Source organism: Rattus rattus, chromosome 2 (genome assembly GCF_011064425.1).
Source record: "Rattus rattus isolate New Zealand chromosome 2, Rrattus_CSIRO_v1, whole genome shotgun sequence".
Lineage (NCBI taxonomy): Eukaryota > Metazoa > Chordata > Mammalia > Rodentia > Muridae > Rattus > Rattus rattus.
In genome coordinates, this window is record NC_046155.1 from 117,796,973 (window position 1) to 117,816,239 (window position 19,267).

General features: G+C 44.6%; 1 protein-coding gene across 1 annotated transcript in view; it reads right to left on the bottom strand.

Moving 5' to 3' along the window:
• Adamtsl3 (ADAMTS like 3) overlaps positions 1-19,267 on the bottom strand; it is a 291,589-nt gene that overhangs the window by 138,892 nt on the left and 133,430 nt on the right. The window contains exon 7 of the mRNA XM_032893300.1: positions 16,130-16,256. Within this exon, the coding sequence (XP_032749191.1) occupies positions 16,130-16,256 (127 nt within the window). The remainder of the gene's footprint in view (positions 1-16,129; positions 16,257-19,267) is intronic.

The window sequence follows — 19,267 nt, forward strand, 5'->3', positions numbered from 1 at the left end:
TTAAAAGACTGCAAAGAAGCGAGACAGAGCAGTGCACACCTTTTAATCCCAGCACTAGGAGATGCAGAGGCAACTGGATCTCTGTGAGCTTAAGGCCAGCCTGGTCTACAGAGCAAGGTTCAGAACAGCCAGGGCTGCATAGACCCTGTCTTGAAAAAAATTTTTAAAAAGGTTCCAAAGAGACTGAAGGGAACTCCTGGCCTTATTTTACGACTAATTTGAAGAAATAAGAAAACAACAGCAAACCAAGCACACAATGAGTAAGGATTTCTGAAAGCAAAAATTGTAGCCACCAGCATTTCCAAAGCCCTGGAAATTAACCCGGCTTGCAAAAGTCTGGGCAGTAATTATTCTAAGAAAAACATTGGGTAAGAAAAGAAAAGACTATGGGATATCAACTTGTTTATTTCTCTCTTCCTGTTTCTACCCCCATAGTAACCTTATTTTAAAAAAAAAAAACAACCTCATAATCCTAGTGAAGGTCACCAACTTGCCAGACTCTGCAGGAGAGGAATGGGCTTGGAGCGCCCTAAAAGCCCAGTTCCCAGGGGTCATCACTTGGCTTGTGTGCTGGTTCCCTGGAAGATCCCACTCACTAAGCTGTCTGAATCTGACCTGTGGGCTTGCCCAGTACAAATAGCCTCCCCATGGGAGTTTGACCAAAACAATCAGAAGTCATTGCTTGATGTCAAGGCTATGTGAGGTCTGCAGCAACTATGAAAATCCTTCAGTGGAAGAGCTGGAAAGCCATGTCCATGGTATTCCTGGGAGTAGGTGGTCATATGTATGTGTGCTTATGCACAAAGGCCAGCAAAGCCCTTGAGGTCTCGTCTCTTTAGCCTGAAGCAGAGTGTTGGTTAGAACAAAACTGCCAGGTACCTGGTTGCCTGTTGGAAATATATCCCAACACACACATACACACACACACACACACATACACACAAACACACACAAACAGACACACACACCACACATATGCATATATACTCACACACACACACATGCACAGACACACACTCACACACACATACACACATACACCCACACCACGAACACATGCATACAAACTCACACAGTCACATATACTCACACATACATGCACACATTCACACATGCACACACATACACACTCACACACACATTCACTACATGCACACACTCGCACACACACATACACTCACACATACATGTACACACAAACACATGAATACACACATACACATGCACACATGTACACAATTACAAAGTATATCGCAATAAGAAAATAATCAGACACTTCTAGAACATTGAACATTCTGTAAGACAACTAAAAAGAGCTCTTTAAAAAAATCAATAACATAGAAAATGTTTTCTGTATAAAAAAGAGTAAGATATCTTAAAAACTAAATACAGTGAAGGAAAAGACTCGTCCATGAATCAAAACTGTGATGTGTGCAGCTTAGATTGTGTAGGTACAGTTAGAATGGGGGGTAATGGGTAAGTGAGACGTGCAGTGTAAACACAGCATAAATCCTGAACCCAGGTACAAGATCTATAGGCACTCACTATATTAGAAAATTCTACTTGTACTGAAAACTTAAGAGAATCAACATATTAGAACTCAGCAAATAAAAGCAAGGTGTGAACATTTTCTCCTACTCACATATATGCATGTGTACTATGTGTGCCTATACTCATCTCTGCATGTATAGGGACACATCCATGTGTGCATGTGCACATGGAGACTCAAGGTGGATACCTGGAATCTTCCCAGGTGACTATTTTTTTGAAGCAGGGTCTCTCAATCAAGCCCAGAACTTGCTAGCCAGTTTGCTCCAGGGATCCCCTTTCTGGCCCTGTGAAGATGAAATTATAGGTGGGTGACCATACCAGCTTGATATTCACGTGAGATTTGGGGATCCAAGATCTGGTCTCTTTGATTGCTGGGCAAACACTTATGGGCTGAGCCATCTCCCAAGCTCAAGAAAACTGTTACATCACCTGACTGTGTGTACCCTTCTTGGAAGCCCTTGTTATATGGAAGGCTCACGTTGCACCATGCAGGCGTTGAACACACTTACACAGCAACAGCTGGGCTATAGGCAACTATCCACAGTATTTACACTGTTAAGGAACAGACCTGGTCAGGCTTTGCGGATAAAAGCATGCCAACTTTATAATATAAATGATTGACATACATTGTACATACTCAGCCACTTCAGCTCTGTCAAGAAGGACCCACCAATGCGATAACTGTGTGGTTTCTCACTATGATTGATCACATTGCCTGTTGGCCATTTTGGTTTTCTTTCCCAGGATAATCTGGACTTTATGTAACAAGCATATAGCAAATCATATGTAATAAAATGTATTGTGTACATATGTAATACAGTTTTTAAAATGTGTTTTTGAACATACAAATCAAAACTTTCTTTGAAGAGCTACGTGAGCAGATCAGTTGGAGTGGACTATATCACTACAAATGTAGGCTGTAGTATCCTTGAGAAGTGTGCGTGTGTGTATGTGTGTGTGTGTGTGTGTGTGTGTGTGTGTGTGTGTGTGTGTGCCCACTGCCACAGTTTAATGTGAAACCACACAGGCCAGAGTCCCTGACAGTTGATTTTTGGTGGAGGAGAGCAGAGCCCAGGTCTCCCACTGTGCCACTCTTAGGGTGGGCTGCAAAGGCAACAGAAGAGGTTTGGAACTGGGGTCCTCCCGTAAGGGGGCTCCTCTGCAAAGCTCCGTGTCTTCAGACTCTGGGGGAAGTAATTTATACCCTGAAATCCAAGGGCTTCTTCTAAACCAGAATCCTTCGTTTCAGTGCCCTCTCTGTCTCGGTCTCTGATACATTCAAGCACACAGACACATGGATTAAAGGAACAGAAAAGAAAACTCAGAATCAAACCCACACAGCCACAGATACCTGTTTTTGTTGTTTGTTTAACAAAAATATACATCGATAAAAACCATCTGCAAGAAATGGTTCTGGAAAACCTGGATGACCACATGTACTTTCTCATCCCTCTCCCTCTCTCTCTCCCCTCTCTCTCTCTCTCTCTCTCTCTCTCTCTCTCTCTCTCTCTCTCTCTCTCACCCTCTCTGTCTGTCTCTCTGTCTGTCTGTCTCTCTCTCTCTCTCACACACACACACACACACACACACACACACACACACACACACACACACACACACACTATTCCATCCTAGGTAAGAATCACTAGGAAACCTGCTGCAGCCGGTTCCTGCTCACCCTCAGGGATCCTGCCCCTTCGGTGCAGGTCAGAACCAGATACCTCCTTTTCTGGCAGCCCAAGAGCTGTTGAGAATGCTGTACCACATCTCCCCACAGGACCTATATATAGCAAGGACAAACTCAAGGTCATACTGGGCAGAAGGGAAAGCCTAACACAATCCAAATGCTTTTCCACAGTATGTCTTCACTGACTTGTATGAGTGTCACAGTCTAACTCTGAGGGGTGACCAAATGTGAACCCTGTGAGGCAGAAACACTGGGGTGGCTGGCAGAAGCCTGGGGTATTCCCGGGGCACCTGGATTAGGCTTTAAGGTACCTTCAGGTGGAGCTGGCATGGAATAGTTGATGGGTTTCAGAAAAGCCTTTCCAACCTGAGGAGTAGGCTGTAGCAGGGGCTCTGAGCCCGTGGGATGAAGGATGAGGAAAAAGCAGAGACAGCCTGTGTAAACAATCTCTCAAACACTTGGCAGCAGAGGTCGGCAAAGCATTCGGGCAGGAGTAGAGACCGGTGTGTTTAAAAGGGTTTTCTTGATGTAGTTGTAAAAGAAATAAATGATGAAAACACGTTTCGTCTATTTCGAAACTAAAATTATACGCTCATATATTTTGATACGCACATGTGTACCTATAGACATATACACACTTTGTAAAAATTACACTTTAAAGACGGGAGAGACCTGGTCACACGGAGCCCTGATGGGAAAGCGAGGGAAGATAAAGGAGAGGGCCTGGTGGGCGGAGTGAGGTCTCTGAGGAAGCAGAGGGGCTGAGTCCAGAGCCCAGATGGAGGGATTAATTAGCTTTGGAAAGCAAGGCCGCCTTGTGCCTCTGCAGCAGGAGGGGGAGGAGCGGGTGCAGCTGCAGGGCGAGGCCTCTTCTAGTGGTTTCTGTTTTTATTGGGATTTTTTTTCAATACTCTTCGGAGCCTAGAATATAATCCTTTTTTACTTATTTTATTTACTTATCTTTTTTAGTACTGGAAATTGAACTGGGGCTCTTCTGCGTCTGGGGAAAGCATTCTTGCCTACCACTGAGCTGTATCCCTGTTCCCTTCTTAGTTCTAAGACATCAGGGCTGGATTTGAACTCATGCTGTATCCAAGACTAGTTTGGAACTTGCTATCCTCCTGCCTTAGCCTCCTAAATAGCAGGGATTATTGGACCATGTCACCAGGTCTAGCTGCCCAACTGGGTTTTTAATACATATATCATACACAAAGTGTAATTCTTTGCATAGGCCTGCATGTGCTAGCTTTCTGTCTCTCTAGGGAATACCTGTAGTCAGAATGGCTGTGTTTTGGCTCCTGGATTTGGAGGTTTCAGCTCATGGCCCTGTTGCTTTTGGATCTACGGTGAGGTACATCATGGTGTTGGATACACAGTGGAATAAAACTCCTCACCTCCTGGCAGCTGGGAAGCAGGAAAGGAGAGAAGATTCCAGGGCCCCGGTACCCTTTCAAGAGCAGTACCCAGTATGAGGCACAGTAGTATGTGCCTGTAATCTCAGCACTAGAGAAACTAAGGCAGGGTGGCTGACACCAGTTAGAAACCAGCCTAGACTACACAGTGAGATCCTGTCTCAAGAAAAGAAAAAAGCGAGACTGAGGGCCTCACTCTTAATCTCCTCCCACTAGGCCCTGCCCCCTAAAGAGGCCTCTATCTCCCAGTAACTACAGCCAGAGGCTGGTAATCAAGCCAGGGGTACCCTGGGGATGGGGAGAGTTGAGATTCAAACTACATAGTAAAGTTTGATAGATGGCTGGCCAGACAGATAGATATGGAGGTCCTTGAGTCACCAGTTTTAGACCACTGATGGATATAAAGTATTTGTTTTTGCTATACATGCATTTTGGTAGAAGCCTTGTTCCCCATACTTTATTTGTCCTTCCTATTAGGGCAACTTCTAGGCCTTCTGGCAAACTCTCCTTGGGTCTGGAGCTCGCCTAGAGCTGTGGCTCAGGTCAGGTAAGGACTAGAGTAAGAGCAGGCTCAGAAAGGCCTCTGGGAACCTCCCACCGTGGGTGAACAGATGAAGCTGCCTGGAGACTTTAAGGTACCCTCACATCCCAGCCATTCTGTCCTGGCTGAAGTGTATCCCAACAACCAGAGGGTTCTTCTGTGCTCCACACCATCGTACTGATGGCAAGAGGCCCACATCTGGGAACACTCAGATTTGGAGGTGGTAATGGCGGCCAATGGTTCCTGCGGGACACTGATTATTTTGGAATTCTTCCCAAACCTTCTCATTGAAAATTTGTCCTGTGATATCCTTGATCCTGCCAATGGCGGCGCCATCTTCCAGGGCCTTTCTTCTCACTCTTTAGGTAGGGTATGCATCATTTTTACTCTACAAACTATAGACAGGGGCAATGTCGAATAGAGGTTAAAATCCCAGCCTCTGAGCCTGACAACACGGGCTGGAACAGCAGCAGCTTGGCCTAAAATTAGCCTGCGGCTCAGAGGATTGTGACCTTCCCTACCTCAAGCCCACCTGCAAAATGACACCAAGGGTATGTGCTCTGAGACGTTGTCTTCAGTGCTTATTGAGAGTATTTGCAAAAGGCTCATCAAAGAATGAGTGTGTGCGAGTGCATGTATTCATGCGTGTGCGTGTGTGTAAGCCAGTGGCTGCAAACTCAGTCATTCTGTGTGGTGATTGTAAATCAAACATGGCGAAGTTGGGAGGCTGTAGCTAGCCCCGGGCACCATGCTAAGTAACTTGAGACAAATGGCCATTTTGTACTGGTGGAAAGCCGTCCCTCTGCAATGAAAAACATGGTATTTGTTCATGTTTCAGTGACTTGCCCAGCATCACAGATCTCCAAAGGCAGAGGTCCAAGGTTTGAACCCAAAACTCCACAATCAGTTCTTCTGAGAGTCTGACTTATCTTGTATTTCTGTGGGTTCACCATGAATGTTCTCAAGGGCACCACTGTTTGACTTACGATCACCACATAGAATAAGTTTGCAGCCACTGGTGTACACATGTGTGCGTGAGTACACGTACACACACACACACACACACACACACACACACACACACACACACACAGTTCAAACCCAGATGTTCCCTCTTATTCTTTCTTTCAATCTCTAGTTTTCTGTGGATCATGGCTTTGCTAAGACACAGACACCTAGGAAATAGGCCTCAGTGTGATGGTGCACACGGACTATCTCAGCAATTTGGAGGTAAAGGTAGCAGGGTCAGCCATTCTCAGCTACATGAGCCTTTATTTCAAATAAAAATGGCATATAGGAAAATGTTGTTCTCACAACATTAAGGACTCAATAAGCATCAACTGCAGCCCTACCCCAGAATTGTAAACTATATCAAAATGCTTATTTTCACTAGTAAGTTCAAGCAGAAGTACACCAACATATATATGTTTGCCATTTTACTTTGTAAATATAAATTACAAGATGGCACAAGGAAAATGTATTCCAGGGACCCTCATTTAAACGACATCTCCACTTTCCTGTGTATGTGTCTGCATGTGTTCATTCACAATGGCATTTGCATGTTCTGTGTGTCTGTGCAATCTTTTCTGTTGGTGGGAGTTGGTTTTTGTTAAGTGCTCTTTTGTTCGAACATTTTCATGTTACTCTTCTTTACCCTTTGTGCTGCTTGACTTTGTCAGCTTGATATAAACCTAGACACATCTGGGAAGAGGGAATCTTAATTGAGAAAACCTCACAAGGTTGCCTTGCCTCCACAAGGTTGCCTAAAAGCTAATCTGTAGGGTTTTTCCTTCTTAATGACTAGTGTGGGAGGGCCCAGCTCACTGTGGGTGGTGCCATTGAGCAGGTGGTCCTGAGTTGTATTAGAAAGCAGGTCCAGCAAGCCATGTGGAGAAAGCCAGTAAGGAGCATTGATCCATGGCCTCCGCATCAGCCCCTACCTCCAGGTTCCTGCACTGAGTTCCTACACTACCTTCTCTCAGTGATGGACTGTGATTTGAGCATTGTAGGACAAAATAAATGTTTTCCTCTATAAGTTGCCACAAGTCATGATGTTTTATCCCAGCAATAGAAACCCTGAGTTATCCTTCATTTATATTCTCTTTCTATTATCCAAACACACACACATACACATGGCTCTCACACACAAACACACGTACATGCAACATTCAGCAGAATATAAGTTTCTTTTTTTTCCAGGAAAAGGGGAACTTGAACAGATACTAGTGTTCCTAACAGACCCCTAAACTACAATGTGCTTGCCTTTACATGGGGTATGGAAGTGTTATGAGAAAGACCATGGTGGTTGGTTACTACTTCCAAATGACAGCAACCATTTGGCATGGCTTAGACGAAAGGTAGCACACCGCGACAAGCAGACGCTGACAGCTCTTCAAAGCTACAGCAGTACAATCTGTCTGAGCTCCGCTGTCACTCCATGGTTCAGTGGCTGGCTGTGCAGTACTGAGAGAGGAATCAGCATGTGGCCACCCGATTCAAAAGCTGCAGGAGGTTTCCAGGCTGCTTTCCACAAAAAGAGATAGGATAGATGAGAGGCGCCAAGGAGCTAAAGGAGAAAAAGGAAGAGCAGGGGGTTGGGGATTTAGCTCAGTGGTAGAGCACTTGCCTAGCAAGCGCAAAGCCCTGGGTTTGATCCCCAGCTCCGAAAAAAAAAAATATTAAAAAAAAAAAAAAAGAAAAAGAAAAAGGAAAGGAAGAGCAAAAGGCAGAGAGCACCAAAGCGGGCAGGAATAGAGCAAGGATTTGATGTGATGAGAGGAACGAGCTGCAAGCTGGAAATTGACACCTCCCCTTCTTCCCCCTCCCCCTTCCTCTCCGTTTGTCCGTCTGTCCGTGTGTGTGTGTGTGTGTGTGTGTGTGTGTGTATGTATGTGTGTGTATGTGTGCACTAATAGCACTGACAACTATTAGCACTAATTGGACCCAGCACTTACTTCCATCTGGACGGTGGATGTCATGTCCCCTGGGTGGCACCGGAAGTTACGGGTTTTTATTTCATTCAGTGTCCTTGGGAATTGCTGCTGTGGAGTTGTTGGTCCAAGTGGGTTGATCAGGTCAAGATAACGCCCTCTCACTGAGAACATACCACATGCCAGGGGTTGAACTATGTGTGAAGGGGCCTGATACACCAAACCAGGAGCTCAGTATATTAATAAAAAGCTTAGCTCACAGGTAGTGACAGCGACATGTAAAGTACAAAGGTAACCAAGGAGACCTCTGGATAAAAAGGTCACACCAACTCATTTTCATGGGGCTCCTGAAATCCTTTCATGAAAAATTTGGAAAACTGTTTCATATAAGATTTTTAGTCTCATTTTTACAACCCCTATTCAATCCCAAAGTTTATTTTTACAAACAAGGCATAAGTTATAATGTTTTAAAACTCTAGCCCTAGAAAAGGTCTCGGAACTCCTCTGGGCTAGCCCTCTGACTGTGCAGATGTAAAAGCCAAGGTCTCAGTCAGTGAAGCGTCTTGCCTGTGCTTGTAACTGCTGGCAGGCAAGCCGAGATTATTACAATGGCTTTTGGAATCTAGGCAGAACCTATTGCATAACCAGCAAGCACCACTGAAATCATAGCAGGAAGAAGCACCACGCCTGGCTAAGTGTGTACACTCATTAGTTCCATGTTCATTGAGCTCTGATGGTGCGCTGATACTGGCCCAGCATTAGGAATAAAATGGACATCACAGCACATGTGGTGCTGACTCTTGTAAAGACTTACTAGTGCGAGGTGCGAGCTAAACACATGGTAAAGCAAGTGCTCTCTGCAACAAAGGCTAAGCGGGGACTAAAGGAAAAAGAGGGGCTGGCTTCAGGCAGATATCTAAATGACGGTCTGAGACGCAGCTTGAACAGAAGACTGAGAATCTGATAGCTGTGCTAAGATACTGAAGAAGCATATTCTAGGACATGAATGGGCCAGTGAAAGAGAGAGAGCACACCAAAGTACAAAGGACCCTTGGCATCTAGAGTCATTCAGAAACCCAGTGTAATTGTACCTTAATATGTAAGAGGGCGGAAGGCACAACAAAGGACCCTGTGGAGGTCACGTGATACAGGCTTTGGGAAGGGCTGTGCATTTTACCAGAAGTGCAACATTGTTTCCACAAAGCAGAGGGAAACTCAGGGCCCACCTCCTTAGGAAACATAAGTTATGACAATACTTCTGAACAAGGTCCCCATGACACTTTCCTTACCCTCAATGGAAAGCTAGAAGATATGCAGAAACATGCAAATGAGCCAGGCAGGTACTAATTTTGAATCGCCAGGTCCAAGCTATTTGTTTTGTGTCACATGCAGGTTTTGGGAATGGAAGGAGCCATCCATTAAAAGCAGCAACGCGGCAGGTCTGAAGAGGGACTCAATCCTAAACACTGTGGCTTTTACACAGAGTTTGGATCCAGTTCTCCCCACCCATAAACTACCCACAACTTAGTTCCAGGGGATCCAACACCCTCTTCTGACCTCCCCAGGCACTAGGCACATGGGTGGTGCACACATTCATGCAGGCAGACAAAACACACATACGCGTAAAATAATTTTTTATAAAAGTAACAACCACTCGCGTTTGATTCTTCCAGTCTCAGAGAACTATCATGGGAACCTTGTCACAGGCAGAAGAGATGAATGGGGAGGCCGAAAAATACTACAAAGAGGCAGGAACAAATCGATCTGTTTACCTGCTAGCAAATCCTCAGAATGTCCCTCCCACGATCGTGTTGAATTTGTAGGTTATCTTTAAAAGTGCCCAGCAAAGTTGCAATAAGCAGTGTGGTGGGGAAAGTTCACGCACATTTCACTGTGAGGCAGTCTTGTGGGTAGCCCAGACCGCGAGCATCAGGGCGCTGCACGCATGGTTATCACTACAATGCCTAAGCCTGAGTGAGGCACTGGCATTCCCACTGGGTCTTAGGTGCCACAGCACCACCAGGCTTAGTTACCACTCGGCAAAATGGACGAAGAGCCCAGAACAGACACGCTGGGCTTCTTGACTTGCGTCATTGTGCCCCCAGTAGATGAGACCAAAGTAAGGGACAAACATGGAAGTCCCTAAGCACATTCCAAGACTCCTGAGAGATGTGTTTGCTTCTTTGTTGATTTTGTATGTGAATTATCTTGACTTATTCTGCTTTATATACATGTCAAAACATGTATCTACGTGAGATGGCCCAGTAAGAGCATCGGCTGCTCATCCTGAGGGCCTGGGTTTGATTCCCGGCACCCATATGACTGCTCGTAATCATCTCTAACTCCAGCCCAAGAGATCTGACACTCTTTTCTAGCCTCTGTGGGAACTGCACATATGCGGTGCACAAATACACATGTGATTAAAACATTCTGTACATATAAAATACATTAAAAACTTTAAAAATAGCCTGTTATTTAAAAACAAGCAAACAAAAGCCAAAAGTTACATCGTACTCTGAACATGTGTAGAATTATCAGTCGATTAAAATGCTACTCATTTAGATCTTCAAGGTCGACTTTATGTTATTTCGTGTGTGCTTGCAAGGGTGTTTATGTCCTCCTTGGAGGTCAGGAGAGGGCTGTAGATCCACTGAATCTGGAGCTACAAACAGTTATGACTTTCCAGATGAAGGTGCTGGAAACCAAACCCAGGTCCTGTACAAGAAGGGCAAGTGCCCTTCACCACTGAGCCGTTTCTCCAAGCTCACCATTTAAAACATTTTACATAATTACTGCTTTATGCTAAAGACCACCAGGGTTTTATCCCTTGGAACGTGAGTGGCTTCCAGCTTCTTTTCCAACATGCAAATCTGTTTATGCTGGTTGTTACTTCAGTCCCTGCCTGACTCTGAACAGGAAATTGGTGTGTTGTCTCTGGACTCATTTCTGATTTTTCTCATAGCTAAGGCTTTGGCTCCAGGCTCTTACACCTTGTATCTGCCTCGCTGCACAAAGAACTGATATCCTGTATGCAGCCTTCTGCACTTTATCCAGTGCGAGGCTGTGCCAATAGCCTCTCCTAGCCATGTCTTGACTCAAGGAGAGTCCTGGGGAAGGCAGGAATGATTGCTTGGCAAGACGCTGGCCTAGGAGCTACGTGGACCCTGTAAGCTTCAGTGATGCACGCTCAGGGGAGCCATGGCTTCAGTTCCCACATTTCTTTCACACAAAGTATGATTATAGGGAAGTGCTTCCATATGGTTGAGGGAACTCCCAGCCAAACTGGCTTCAGCTGGCCAGTTTCAGAGCCACAGCAGACAAGATGGGGCCACCAAGAGAAAGAATCAAGAACATGAAGTACCATGCTTTTGTGTAAGCTACTTTTAGCCCTAGCCTTGGCACGGGGGCCTCCAAGTGAATGAAATGACAGCATTTACCACGTCACTCATACCTTATTGCAAAGGATCAGCCTACGCACTCTGGATCTCCTTTCTGGACAGAAACTGGGCAAACGCATTAGATACTTTCAGGATTATTAACCAGCAGCATTCCAAGTGGGCAGAAAGATCCCTGGGGCTTGCTGGTCAGCCACCCCAATGACAAGTTTCAAATTCAGTAAGAGACTCTGTCACAAGGGAATAACGTAAACAACTATAAAACAGGATGTCTAAAGTCTTCCTCTGGCCCCAGCATACATATGTCCAGGTGGGTGATTGTACATGTGTATGTACAAGCAACAAGAGAGGGGGGAGAGGATGGGGGGAAGGAGGGAGGAGGGAGGGAGGGAGAGAGAGAGAGAGAGAGAGAGAGAGAGAGAGAGAGAGAGAGAAAGAGAGAGAGAGAACCAAATCCAGGGCTTAATTCATACATGAATTTTCCTAGAGAAAAAGATTTAACTTAAAGAAAATGTTTCATTAGTACTTTGAGAATTCCATAGTCGTATTTTGGTCATACTCATCTCTCCACCAACTCCTTCCAGATCCATACTCACCACCCAACCAACTTTGTGTCTTCATTTCTTTTAAAGCAACTAAATATTTTAATAGAATCTCATAAGGACCTATACTGACAGTTGCTAAGAGGAGAGGAGAGAGAAAGAAGATAGGAAAGAAGGAAGGAAGGGAGAGAAGGAAATGCAAGAAAATCTAGATCTAGATTTAGTGGGAGAGAAAGGAGGAAGGACCTTCATCACAAGCAGGGAACTAGGGCTGTGGTTGGCTCAGTCTGTAAAATACTTGCTACACAAGTATAAGTTCAGACTCATAGGTCACCCATACCTGGGATAGTGACCCATGGCAGGAATCTTAGCATTTAGAGGATTTAGACAGGCAAATTCTGGAGTTGGTTCATTGGCCAGCCAGCCTAGATGAATTTGTGAGCTCCAGGTTCAGTGAAATGCTGAAAGCAGTTAAGAAGGACACTTGATGACCACCTCTGTCCTCCACATGCATATGCATGTAGTTGGATGTGCACACTCACAGGAACATGTATACCTGTTGCACACTCATACAAAGAACAGTGCACCAGGAGACAAGCCCCTTAAGCTAACACAACACTCCATCTCAGGATCTGCTCTCCACACTTCACCCCCCCACACACACACACACATCAGATAAATGGCTTTAGGAAAGAGTTCCACGGGCTTCTGTTCTGGTTCGCTTAGAATGATCTTGGTATCTAATTTCTTATATCAATGAAGTCTTCTCTGATGAATTTTTGAATCTAAAAGCCAGCCCTCACTGTATCTGCTTCCTGTCACAGTGAGATAACTACTTGTTTGTTGTGTTAGTGTTCTCCCCCAGGTTCCCTCCTGAAGCAGCCCTCAGAGTACAGCCTTTCTCTTCAGACTGCCTGATATGTGTCCTTCCTTCAATTTTGTTTTCTCCTTCAATCCATTCTTGTGTGATCCTTCTCCCACACCCAACAGCAGCCCTCTTAAAAACTTTTCTCAAGCTATTTTCTAAAATTAATTTCATGAGACTTTTCTTAATATCTCTGGTGATTAATATCCTCCCCTGCAAAATGGGTCTGACAATATCAAAGTTGGAACACAAGAGATCTAGTGAAATGAAATGACATCAGACATCTGAGGAGAACTGATAATCATAAAGTTTTATGTCATCTTGGTACCAGTGATAGCAATGGGCAGGATGCTTAGCACTTGATTTTTAACTCCCTCAAAAGAAATTGCATCATATGCTACAGTTCTGCTCAGTGACACAGAAGTCCTAGGGGACAACTTTGCTTTCTGAATAAAGGACACAGAATTGACAGAAAGTCTTCACTACCATCTCTTCTTGACTGAGGTGGATGTGATGTCTAACTGTTCAACTCTATAGCCATAAAGACAAATGCATGGCCCCAGGATGTGGAGAGAGAAGAGCTTGAGTCCTGGAAGACAGCACACATTAGGGGAGAAATGTCCCTGGCCTTGACAAATCCTCGGAGCCTCTGAGAAGTCCACACTTCTTCTCAGAGGACATTTATAATTCTAACGTTTATTATCTGGGTTTCATTGCATTTGGGATGTGTGCATTCCTGTTGGCACACCAGCTGTCAGGGTCACCTACTTCCTGAAGTCTATGGAAGGGATCCTCCATGAATTCAGTTTCCAATCTTACCTGTCCCTCACCGTGATCCCTCTGTCTCTTTTACTGCCATTAGGGAGTTCCATCTCCTTTCCCTTAAGTGCATCTCACTGTCCTTATTCTCTGTGACTGCCTAATGAAGAGCTAGTCAGATCCAAGAGGACAGGACACATGTCACTTTCCAACAGGTTCTCCAGTGTGCCTTGAATTTATTCCCTCCTTACTCTTGGAAAACCCCTCTACCCATTCTCATCGTCCCTCATCAACTCACTGTGATCAGGCTTATGCATCTGAAATTCACAGATGCCACTCTTGTGAATGTTACAGTCATCTTCATATTGCAAGAAGTAAGTGTGTGTGTGTGTGTGTGTGTGTGTGTGTGTGTGTGTCAGAGATCACATGAATTCCTCGAGATGACTGATTCCTTTGGCTTCTGTGACCCTGCTCTCCCTAAATCCTGTGTTCACCTACCTACTCTTCTCTGATTAAATGTTGGAGTTCCTCAGGATGTAACCCATGCCTGCTTCCTGTTCTATACATTCCCTTTAAGTGGGCTACTATATTCATGAATCCCACAAGGCAGGGTGGGACAAAATACACTCCTCAGCTGTGGGAAAGGGTCAGAGTAGTGTAACAGGATTGACTATTCAGAGCCAGTATTCCCGAGAGAGGAAAGGCCAGGGAGGTGGGTTCCTACCCTTAATAGACGCCTCCTTTCTGAGGATGCTCAATCTCAGAACGAACATAGCCAGCTGCTTATGCTCAAAATGTTACTTCATCCCATGTCTCTCACTGTAGCATTTACTCAGAGGACTGCAGACTGATCCAGAGTTCCTCCTCATAAATACCTTTCCAAGTGTCCCATGCTCACAGTCTCCTGCCACACTCCCTCAGACCCGAGGCTCTCGGGTGTGTAAACATAGTTTCCTTTTTGAACTCCCTGCTTCCAGAACGTTCTTGAAGGTGATCTGCAAGTTCCCCCATGTCACTCTGCTGCCAAAATGTTTTGATGACTCCATCTAACCCAGAATACAAAGCAGGCTGGTGACAGCTTTTATGGTTGACTACTGAATACCATTCTGTCTTCTCTTCTGCTGTTCAATGTACACTCAGCTTTGAGCAGCAAAAGCCAAACTTGTTTGATGTGATGGAGCATGCCTAGAATTCCAGCAATGGGCCAGCCTGCGCTGTGTGGCACACACACACACACACACACACACACACACACACACACACACACACACTGGCAGCTTTTTCCTCTAGTGTTATATCACACCTAGACTTATGTTTCCTCTTCTTGCAAGATTGCATCCTCCTACAGTTTCTGCTCCCTATCCTCCCTGTCCTCCCCTTCCTTTATTCCTTCATCCCCTCCTCTCTTCCATTCCCATCATGGTCTCCTGAACCTAGGAATAAATAAGATCCGAACTTCATATAACAACAAGGCACTAAAATGAATAGAAAAATTTAAGGATAGAAAACAAGAAACAAGAAAACAAGAAAAAGTGGGCCAGAGAAATGGCTCAGTGGTTAAGCTCCCTTACTGCCCTAACAGTGGACCTGTGTTAAATTCCCAGTGTCCACCATGACAGCTCACAGATGTTTGTAATTCTGGCTTCAGAGGATCTCATGATCTCTCTCTCTCTCTCTCTCTCTCTCTCTCTCTCTCTCTCTCTCTCTCTCTCTGTAGAAAAACAAAACAAAACAAAATGTATAGCTACATTTGCTTGTTTATGGGTGCTTTGATAGGACAATAATTTTGAGAGGCCCCGACAGAGATGTTATGTCCTGCAAAGCTTAAACTATTCACTAGTTGGCCATTAACGTATACAGGTGGCCCCTGAATTAAAGAGATATAGTATGGAAATGTGAAGAGAAAATATCCAAAAATACAGCTTCATAAGCTCCACTTCCACAATACAAGCAAAATTAAAGACAAGTGACAGAATGAAGCTACATTTGAAATGCGTGTGGCAGACTGAAAATCAGCATTCCTGGTACACAAAGTTTATAGCGATAAAAACTAAGGAATGGTATAGCAGATAAATGGCTTCAACTGATTAACTGAAAATAAGACAAATATGATGTCGTCTGCCATCTTGTCAGCAATGAAGACAAATCAAATGAAATTATGAACCCAGTGTACCTGAAAAAATATTTTAGGCTTTATAAAAGTTAGTAAGATTTTGTACTAGCAACAGCTTAAAAAATGGGGAACCAGCAACAAATTAGTAGAACCAGATTCTTTAAAAGGCGAAATTGGAAAATGATAACTTAAAAAAAAAGAAACTTGACTTTCTGAAAACTGGCCAAAGCTAATTCCGTTCAGATAAGTTCAGCATTAGGAATATGGTGGTCTGGTGAGAGTGGAAAACGCAGCTTCCTTGTGATCATACGGAGAGCTAGGCTTCAACACTTACTTTTCTCAGGAGACAGGTGCACCTTGGTCTGACCCCGCACCAGCCTGCAGGTGGAGCCGTCCCCCGCACAGACCCCACAGTTGTCCTTCTTGGCGCTACTACCCAGCTGTCTATCGCAGCCCACGGTCTGCAGGAAGAGAGCAAAAGACATCTCACTCAGGGTGTTATCTTGCTTCAGTTTATGGCCTGGCTGTCTTTACGAGGACACCATTTTGTAAATGTAAACCAATGAGGCACCTCAGAGTCTCGGACCTTCTCCATTATTTTTATGCAAGGCCCCCAGAACTACAATAACTGGAGCTGCCTTCCTGCAACCTTGTTCTTCTCTAGCTATATTTCAGTTATCCGTATGCCTATAAACAATGCTTGTTTTCCACCTCTCTCTCTCTGACCCCCTCACTCACCTTCCCATGAGGAAAAAGAGTCTCTTGTAGCCCAGATAGCCTTGAACTTGCTGTGTAGTGCTGGATGACGTTGTCTGAGCCTTCAACTTCTACCTCCCATGTGCTCAGAGTGCCTCATCACATCTGGACTGTGCGGTGTGAGGACCAAGCCTGGTGCTCTATGATGCCGGGCAAGCACTGTACCAACTGGGCTACACTCCCAGCCCCTCTTCCTGCCCCCTTCTTTCTCGCCACTCCTACTTTTGCCCCAGAGTCTCGTTTCTTGAACCTGATATCTATGCCTCAGGCCCACAGTATGTCCGTACATTTGCTTCGATGCAGAGAAATCTACAGGTAAAATCTTCCATCTGTGGTTACATTACATGTCTTTATTACTAGCTGCTCTTACCCCTAGGTTGCCACCTCCATATAATTATATCCACGTGTCCATAGAAGATTGTAAAGACAAAAACTAGGAGTTGTGTCGCATACAAAACGTGGCTCGCTGTTACCCTTCAGTTTACTATGTCAGGATGCCTGGGTGTGTGTGACATTGAAACCGCCCTTACAGGAGAATACCTGTGGTTTGTATTTCTTTCCACTTTCACAAGTAAGGCTTTTTCATAAAGTGTGCCCAGTGATCTTTACCAGTCTAATAGTTTATCTCTACTCCCTGACGTTATTCACAAGCCTGGCAATGAAGTGCGGGGACTGTGAAGACGGTCATGACAAATCCTGACTCATCTACCACATCCTTCAAAATACAGGATGCTGGGCAAGGAGTCAGACTCCCAGAGACTCATTTTCCTCAACAGTGAGGAGAGATAAAGATGCCAATGTGTATTTCACCAAAGGTCTAGCAAACGTTAAAGGAGAAACGTTTTTGTTAAAAAGCGACACAGCGATCAGACAATTCTAGAGAGTTCTGAAGGGGCTGGGGTGGGGGTGTCGGTTTGACTGATTCTCTCTGTCATCAACTTCGGACTCCGGAAGCCAGTACACAGCGGCTGGCAGAGCTGTCAAATCCCTCCAGGTGCTGAAGAGAAAAGAAGAACTGGATGCGGTTCAAGCCACATCTATAGGGGAATCTTTCCAAAATGTTGGTGTTGAAGGGAGGAGAAAGATGGAAAGAGAGCTTCAGAGAGAGACAGGATTCGTTCCAAGGAAATGAGGGAATAGCCATGCTTTCAGATGTTTTCAGTCTCACCCCAGGATGCCAGGAGCAAAGGGGGGTCTACACTTGTTCTGTGGCATCACAAATGGTTAAAGCTATAGTCTTCAGTACTTAGCTCAACGGAGAAAGTCTCAAAAGCCAGACCTCTCCTTGGGAACACTACAGTTGGTATTAAATTATTGGATGAGCGGCTGGAGTCAATAGCATTTCTACTCCTTTATTTCGATAGTATGGTTTTAAAGACAATGTTAGTGACATATTTTTTAAATTTGTATGTGTACATTTATGTTCATTTATCAGTCCAGGAGCACACGTATCAGGAAGCACGTGTGGTAGTCAGAAGCCAGCTGGTCCATGAACTTCCAGGGATCTCCTATTCCTGCCTCCCCAGAGCTGAGATTATAGATACATGCTGCTGTATCCAGTCTTTGTAGGTCCTAAGGATTCGAACTCAGGACGTTGTGCTTGCATGTCAACCGCTTCTCCCAGAGTCCCTATAATACTGTGCTGATTTTTACTAGATGCTTACCATATGCCTAGCATTGTGTCACAGATGTTGCCTGTGCTCTTTCATTTCTTCTCCACAACAACCTTATGATACAGGTGAGACCGTTTATCTACATCTTAAAAAAAGAAGGAGTCTGTCTGCACACAATGGAAGCTAAATGGCTTGTCCCCATGGCAGAGACAGCACACAGTGCCAGTAAGTTTTAAACCCCTGATCCTCTAAGCAGAACCCCAATAGTGTGCCACGCCTTCCTGCACCTTTGCTCTCAGCAGAAAGACAAGGAGGACCCTGTTACAGAGGACTTTATATGATTATTTGCAAGCACATGTGGGACAGCTTAAGGGTGATTGATTCTGGAAGCATACTTGCATGGTTGGGATTGGACCAGTGAGTAACTGTGTTCATGAAACTTTCCCCACGGGAAATAACTCTGCCATGAAATTATAGACATCATCTTCCTGGGCCAAGCTCTGTCCTCACATGTCGCTGTCCCTGAGAGCTTTGCATTTCATGAGGGTGAGAGTCACCCTTTCTCTGTTCATCCAGGAAGGGTGTGTGCTGAAGAGTGAGGACAAACTTATTTTGAAGAGTGTTTGGGGCTTTGCAAAATCTTGGGCAATCGAATCCCTCCCAAGCACTTGTATTTGCTTCCTAATTTTTTTTAAAGGTTAAAATCCATCCAGTTCTTACAGCCAAACAAAGCATGTGAAAACATCACAGAAAAATGATATTTGAAAAGAAGGTCTGATCGCCCTGTGATTCATCAAGTGTAAGCCGGGGCTGACTTGAAACTGAGGCAGACTGAACTCTAGCTCTCTAGGTCTTCCACAGTGCACAATAAGCAACTCCTAAAATATTATCTGAAGTGTTTTCCGACTTCTGTGACATCTCCTAACGTCAAGATACCTAATTATGGTGATTTATAAACTACTAACTGATAAACCCATTGAGCATATTAGCATCAATTAAATTATCCTCTTCTATATAATGCCAAGCATAAAAGTATAAATCAATAAGACAAGATTCTTATCTTGCAGCATAGCTAATGAGACAAGTTAAAAGTCATAAAACAC